General features: G+C 53.3%; 1 protein-coding gene across 1 annotated transcript in view; it reads right to left on the bottom strand.

Annotated features, from left to right (window-relative positions):
* LOC130235506 (inactive dipeptidyl peptidase 10-like) overlaps positions 1–7,500 on the bottom strand; it is a 66,592-nt gene that overhangs the window by 2,924 nt on the left and 56,168 nt on the right. Inside the window, exons 25-34 of the mRNA XM_056466094.1 lie at positions 7,361–7,397; positions 3,782–3,903; positions 3,653–3,697; positions 3,471–3,569; positions 3,290–3,359; positions 2,863–3,057; positions 2,677–2,731; positions 2,465–2,564; positions 2,280–2,338; positions 714–786 (exon numbers count right to left, since the gene is read on the bottom strand). Of these exons, the coding sequence (XP_056322069.1) occupies positions 714–786; positions 2,280–2,338; positions 2,465–2,564; positions 2,677–2,731; positions 2,863–3,057; positions 3,290–3,359; positions 3,471–3,569; positions 3,653–3,697; positions 3,782–3,903; positions 7,361–7,397 (855 nt within the window). The remainder of the gene's footprint in view (positions 1–713; positions 787–2,279; positions 2,339–2,464; positions 2,565–2,676; positions 2,732–2,862; positions 3,058–3,289; positions 3,360–3,470; positions 3,570–3,652; positions 3,698–3,781; positions 3,904–7,360; positions 7,398–7,500) is intronic.

The following is a 7,500-nucleotide window of genomic DNA, read 5'->3' as shown; positions in this document are numbered from 1 at the left end:
AGATGGAGGAGGAGAACAGACAGAGTTACACCATCACACACAGATGGAGGAGGAGAACAGACAGAGTTACACCATCACACACAGATGGAGGAGAACAGACAGAGTTACACCATCACACACAGATGGAGGAGGAGAACAGACAGAGTTACACCATCACACACAGACGGAGGAGGAGAACAGACAGAGTTACACCATCACACACAGACGGAGGAGGAGAACAGACAGAGTTACACCATCACACACAGATGGAGGAGAACAGACAGAGTTACACCATCACACACAGATGGTGGAGAACAGACAGAGTTACACCATCACACACAGATGGAGGAGGAGAACAGACAGAGTTACACCATCACACACAGATGGAGGAGAACAGACAGAGTTACACCATCACACACAGACGGAGGAGGAGAACAGACAGAGTTACACCATCACACACAGATGGAGGAGAACAGACAGAGTTACACCATCACACACAGATGGAGGAGAACAGACAGAGTTACACCATCACACACAGATGGAGGAGGAGAACAGACAGAGTTACACCATCACACACAGATGGAGGAGGAGAACAGACAGAAGATGGGCTGAGAGAGACTGAATTCATGATGAGTTACTTTCAATCTGACCACTGAACAACCTCACACACGCACACACACACACGCATGTATGCGCGCACACACACACACACACACACACACACACACACTGACCGTCTGCAGTGGCGTGCAGCAGCATGAGCGTCTGGTCTCTGAAGCCCTGTGGATTCTGCAGGAGACTGGAGAACTAGAGAACACACAACTGTCAGACACACTCAGTAGTCTCACTCACTCTCTCACTCACTCATTCACTCACTCATTAGCACTCACTCACTCATCAGCTCTCATTCATCAGCACTCATTCACTCACTCACTTATCAGCACTCACTTATCAGCACTCACTCATTCACTCACTCACCAGCACTCATTCACTCACTCATCAGCACTCACTTATCAGCACTCACTCATTCACGTTACTCATCAGCACTCACTTATCAGCACTCACTCATTCACTCACTCATCAGCACTCATTCACTCACTCATCAGCACTCACTTATCAGCACTCACTTATCAGCACTCACTCATTCACTCACTCACCAGCACTCATTCACTCACTCATCAGCACTCACTTATCAGCACTCACTTATCAGCACTCACTCATTCACTTACTCATCAGCACTCACTTATCAGCACTCACTCATCACTCACTCATCAGCACTCATTCACTCACTCATCAGCACTCACTTATCAGCACTCACTTATCAGCACTCACTCATTCACTTACTCATCAGCACTCACTTATCAGCACTCATTCACTCACTCATTCACTCACTCATTCACTCACTCATCAGCACTCATCAGCACTCACTCATTCACTCACTCATCAACACTCATTCATCAGCACTCACTCATCAGCACTCACTCATTCACTCACTCATCAGCACTCATTCACTCACTCATCAGCACTCACTCATTCACTCACTCATCAGCACTCATTCACTCACTCATCAGCACTCACTCATCAGCACTCTTGCACTCATTAGCACTCATTCACTCACTCATCAGCACTCACTTATTCACTCACTCATCAGCACTCACTCATTTACTCACTCATTTACTCACTCATCAGCACTCATTCACTCACTCATCAGCACTCACTCATTCACTCACTCATCAGCACTCACTCATTCACTCACTCATCAGCACTCACTCATTCACTCACTCATTCACTCACTCATCAGCACTCATTCACTCACTCATCAGCACTCACTCATTCACTCACTCATCAGCACTCACTCATTCACTCACTCATCAGCACTCACTCATTCACTCACTCATTCACTCACTCATGAGCACTCACTCATCAGCACTCATGCACTCATTCACTCATCAGCACTCATTCACTCACTCATCAGCACTCACTCATTCACTCACTCATTCACTTACTCATCAGCACTCACTCATTCACTCACTCATCAGCACTCACTCATTCACTCATCAGCACTCATTCACTTACTCATCAGCACTCACTCATTCACTCACTCATCAGCACTCACTCATTCACTCACTCATTCACTCACTCATGAGCACTCATGCACTCATTCACTCACTCACTCATCAGCACTCATGCACTCATTCACTTACTCACTCATCAGCACTCATTCACTTACTCATCAGCACTCACTCATTCACTTACTCATCAGCACTCACTCATTCACTCACTCATTAGCACTCACTCACCTGGTACCTGCTGTCGTCCTGAAGTGGGAAACCCAGATAGCGCTCAGAAAAGGCAGAAGCTGCGAGAGAACATTGGGTTAACTCACAGAACAGCAGTCAAACAAACACACACACACACACACACGCACGCACACGCACGCACACACACGCACGCACGCACGCACACACTCCTTTCAGTAACTCACCGTACAGGCTCCAGTCGCTCACAGGAGACATGGCGGCAGCACATCTGAACAGTTTCTCAGTGGATTTAATCAGCAGAAGTGCGATGTATCCCCCGTAACCCTGCAGACAGACTAGTGTGTGTAGACCAGTGTGTGTTCTGCAGTACAGCAGTGTGTGTGTGTGTGTGTGTGTGTGTGTGTGTGTGTGTGTGTGTGTGTAAACTGCATCTTACCCGACCAAACACACCCACTCTGCTGCGGTCGATGTACGGAAACTTCAGCAGGAACCTGGAACAGATGCGTGAGTGTGTAAGTGTGTTTCACAGCTGTGAGTGTGTGTGTGTGTGTGTGTGTTCACATTTGTGAACAGAGCAGAAGTGTCAGTGTTGGGTCAGTAACAGCGTGAGGAGTGTTCTTACTCCAGCGCCGCCAGCTGGTCCTGCAGCTCCACCGCTCCCAGACGCTTGTGCACTTCCTGTAAAACCTTCTGGCCCTGGAAACCACTTCCTCTGCCGTCCAGGCGAGCCACGATCACACCATCTGAGCTGACCAGCACCGAGTCCCAGTCCAGAGAGAACCGCTCATCCACCTGCTGGCCACCGGGGGCAGCATCACTGATGGAGGAATACAACATCACTCACAGGAAACACACTTCGATTTTCCTCTGATCTTTAGAGGAGACGCGTTCCTCCACCTTGACCCTGTCCAGGGATGACTATACAGACAGAACTGAACACGGCTGCGCTAAAACACACTTTAACCTGCTGTATTTCTGACTTAAAGTGAATAATCCTCAAAAGATCTGCACACACACACACACACACACACACACACTCACTCACTTACATCATCAGCAGGAGGGCGTAGCTGCGGGACTCAGAGAAGTCAGGAGGATAGGCAATCTTTAGCGGCAGCTCTGCAGGAACACATGAAGAAGGATGAGCATGAAACTGTGTGTGTGTGTGTGTGTGTGTGTGTGTGTGTGTGTGTGTGTGTGTGTGTGTGTCATCGTCTGAGTGCTTCATACCAAAGTGGTCGGTCTGGATGCTCCTGAACTCCAGCAGCTGGATGCGCTTGTGTCGGAGCGCCGCTTTCAGCACAGAGTTGTTCTCCAGGATATAATAATCTGAGGAAGACGAGCACAATGAGGCAGCAGAACACACACACACATGCTCACAGGTCAAGGCATGGGCAAAAGAATATACTCACTGGCAGTGTTAAGGGTGTGTATGATCACTGTGGGTGCACCGGGACCTGCAAAAAACCACAGCACAAACTAGCTCAGCTAGCACACTTATACTGTAGAGCCAACAATAATAATAATAGGCATCCTCATACCTTTGCAGTGCAGCAGCACATGCTGGTTGGTAGGGCTGAAAGTGGCGCTGAAGAATGTGCAGTGAGCTTTATTGAGCTCACAGGTCAGACATCGGCGAGGAAACAAACCCACTGCAGACACACTGAAGAGAGAGACAATGGTCAGAGGACGGAGCCCTGCTGTACACTCACAGAGACAGCGATCAGAGGACGGAGCCCTGCTGTACACTCACAGAGACAGCGATCAGAGGACGGAGCCCTGCTGTACACTGACAGAGACAGCGGTCAGAGGACGGAGCCCTGCTGTACACTGACAGAGACAGCGGTCAGAGGACGGAGCCCTGCTGTACACTCACAGAGACAGCGGTCAGAGGACGGAGCCCTGCTGTACACTGACAGAGACAGCGGTCAGAGGACGGAGCCCTGCTGTACACTCACAGAGACAACGGTCAGAGGATGGAGCCCTGCTGTCCACTCACAGAGCCAACGGTCAGAGGACGGAGCCCTGCTGTACACTCAGAGACAGCGGTCAGAGGACGGAGCCCTGCTGTACACTCAGAGACAGCGGTCAGAGGACGGAGCCCTGCTCTACACTCACAGAGACAGCGGTCAGAGGACAGAGCCCTGCTGTACACTTACAGAGACAGCGGTCAGAGGACGGAGCCCTGCTGTACACTACAGAGACAGCGGGTCAGAGGACGGAGCCCTGCTGTACACTCACAGAGACAGCGGTCAGAGGACGGAGCCCTGCTGTACACTCACAGAGACAACGGTCAGAGGACAGAGCCCTGCTGTACACTCACAGAGACAACGGTCAGAGGACAGACCCCTGCTGTACACTCACAGAGACAACGGTCAGAGGACAGAGCCCTGCTGTACACTCACAGAGACAGCGGTCAGAGGACGGAGCCCTGCTGTACACTCACAGAGACAGCGGTCAGAGGACGGAGCCCTGCTGTACACTCACAGAGACAACGGTCAGAGGACGGAGCCCTGCTGTACACTCACAGAGACAGTGGTCAGAGGACGGAGCCCTGCTGTACACTGACAGAGACAGCGATCAGAGGACGGAGCCCTGCTGTACACTCACAGAGACAGTGGTCAGAGGACGGAGCCCTGCTGTACACTGACAGAGACAGCGGTCAGAGGACGGAGCCCTGCTGTACACTGACAGAGACAGCGCTCAGAGGACAGACCCCTGCTGTACACTCACAGAGACAACGGTCAGAGGACGGAGCCCTGCTGTACACTCACAGAGACAGCGGTCAGAGGACGGAGCCCTGCTGTACACTGACAGAGACAGCGGTCAGAGGACGGAGCCCTGCTGTACACTCACAGAGACAGCGGTCAGAGGACGGAGCCCTGCTGTACACTCACAGAGACAGCGGTCAGAGGACGGAGCCCTGCTGTACACTCACAGAGACAGCGGTCAGAGGACGGAGCCCTGCTGTACACTCACAGAGACAGCGGTCAGAGGACAGACCCCTGCTGTACACTCACAGAGACAACGGTCAGAGGACAGAGCCCTGCTGTACACTCACAGAGGACAGCGGTCAGAGGACGGAGCCCTGCTGTACACTCACAGAGACAACGGTCAGAGGACGGAGCCCTGCTGTACACTCACAGAGACAGCGGTCAGGGGATGGACCCCTGCTGTACACTCACAGAGACAGCGCTCAGAGGACGGACCCTGCTGTACACTCACAGAGCCAACAGTCAGAGGACGGAGCCCTGCTGTACACTCACAGAGACAGCGGTCAGAGGACGGACCCCTGCTGTACACTCACAGAGACAACGGTCAGAGGACGGAGCCCTGCTGTACACTCACAGAGACAGCGGTCAGAGGACGGAGCCCTGCTGTACACTTACAGAGACAGCGGTCAGAGGACGGAGCCCTGCTGTACACTCACAGAGGACAACGGTCAGAGGACGGACCCCTGCTGTACACTCACAGAGACAGCGCTCAGAGGACGGAGCCATGTTGTACACTCACAGAGACAGCGGTCAGAGGATGGACCCCTGTTGTACACTCACAGAGACAACGGTCAGAGGACGGACCCCTGTTGTACACTCACAGAGACAGCGGTAGAGGACGGACCCCTGTTGTACACTCACAGAGACAGCGGTCAGAGGATGGACCCCGCTGTACACTCACAGAGACATCGGCAGAGGACGGACCCCTGCTGTACACTCACAAGAGACAGAGGTCAGAGGATGGACCCCTGCTGTACACTCACAGAGACAGCGGTCAGAGGATGGACCCCTGCTGTACACTCCAGAGGCAAACGGTCAGAGGACGGCAGCCCTGCTGTGACACTCACAGAGAAACAGTCAGAGGACGGACCCCTGCTGTACACTCACAGAGCCAACAGTCAGAGGACGGACCCCTGCTGTACATTCACAGAGCCAAATCAGTCAGAGGACGGCTAGCCCTGCTGTACACTCACAGAGGCAACGGTCATGAGGACGGCCCCTGCTGTACACCTCACAGAGACAACGGTCAGAGGATGGACCCCTGCTGTACACTCACAGAGACAGCGGTTCAGAGGACGGACCCCTGCTGGTACACTCACCGAGGCAACGGTCAGAGGCCCGGAGCCCTGCTGTACATCACAGAGACAACAGTCAGAGGACGGACCCCTGCTGTACACTCACAGAGGAAAGCGTTCAGAGGACGGAGCCCCTGCTGTACACTACAGAGGCAACGGTCAGAGGACGCGCCCTGCTGTACACTCACAGAGACAGCGGTCAGAGACGGACCCCTGCGTACACTCACAGAGGCAACGGTCAGAGGACGGAGCCCTGCTGTACACTCACAGAGACAGCGGTCAGAGGACGGACCCCTGCTGTACACTCACAGAGGCAACGGTCAGAGGACGGGAGCCCCTGCTGTACACTCACAGAGACAACAGTCAGAGGACGGACCCCTGCTGTACACTCACAGAGGCACGCGTCAGAGGACGGACCCCTGCTGTACACTCACAGAGCAACAGTCAGAGGACGGAGCCCTGCTCTACACTCACAGAGACAGCGGTCAGAGGACGGAGCCCCTGCTGTACACTCACAGAGGCAACGGTCAGAGGACGGAGCCTGCTGTACACTCACAGAGACAGCGGTCAGAGGACGGACCCCTGCTGTACACTCACAGAGGCAACGGTCAGAGGACGGAGCCCTGCTGTACACTCACAGAGACAGCTGGTCAGAGGACGGACCCATGCTCTACACTCCCAGAGACAGCGGTCAGAGGACGGAGCCCTGCTGCTACACTTACAGAGGACAGCGGTCAGAGGATGGACCCCTGCTGTACACTCACAGAGGCAACAGTAGAGGACGGAGCCCTGCTGTACACTCACAGAGACAGCGGTCAGAGGACGGAGCCCTGCTGTACACTCACAGAGACAACGGTCAGAGGACGGAGCCTGCTGTACACTTACAGAGACAGCGGTCAGAGGACGGAGCCCTGCTGTACACTCACAGAGACAGCGGTCAGAGACGGACCCTGCTCTACACTACATCATCACATGATCGTCCTGCAGTGCTGATGATAACTAAACAGCATGTAAACAGTATAAGGAGAGATGGAGATAGCAGGAGTCTCACCTGTGGAGCTGCCGGCGGGTCGGGTGAGCCCTCAGTGCTCAGGAAGTATCTGCATCACAACACAGAACCGTTTATCATGTGATTTAAAACATCCTGATCAGATGTGCTGCAGTTGGTCATGTTCATGGTGTGCTTGATCA

The sequence above is a fragment of the Danio aesculapii genome, chromosome 9 (genome assembly GCF_903798145.1).
Source record: "Danio aesculapii chromosome 9, fDanAes4.1, whole genome shotgun sequence".
In the NCBI taxonomy this organism is placed as follows: Eukaryota; Metazoa; Chordata; class Actinopteri; order Cypriniformes; family Danionidae; genus Danio; species Danio aesculapii.
The sequence above is the reverse complement of the archived record's forward strand: the minus strand, read 5'-3'. Positions and strand labels throughout refer to the sequence as shown.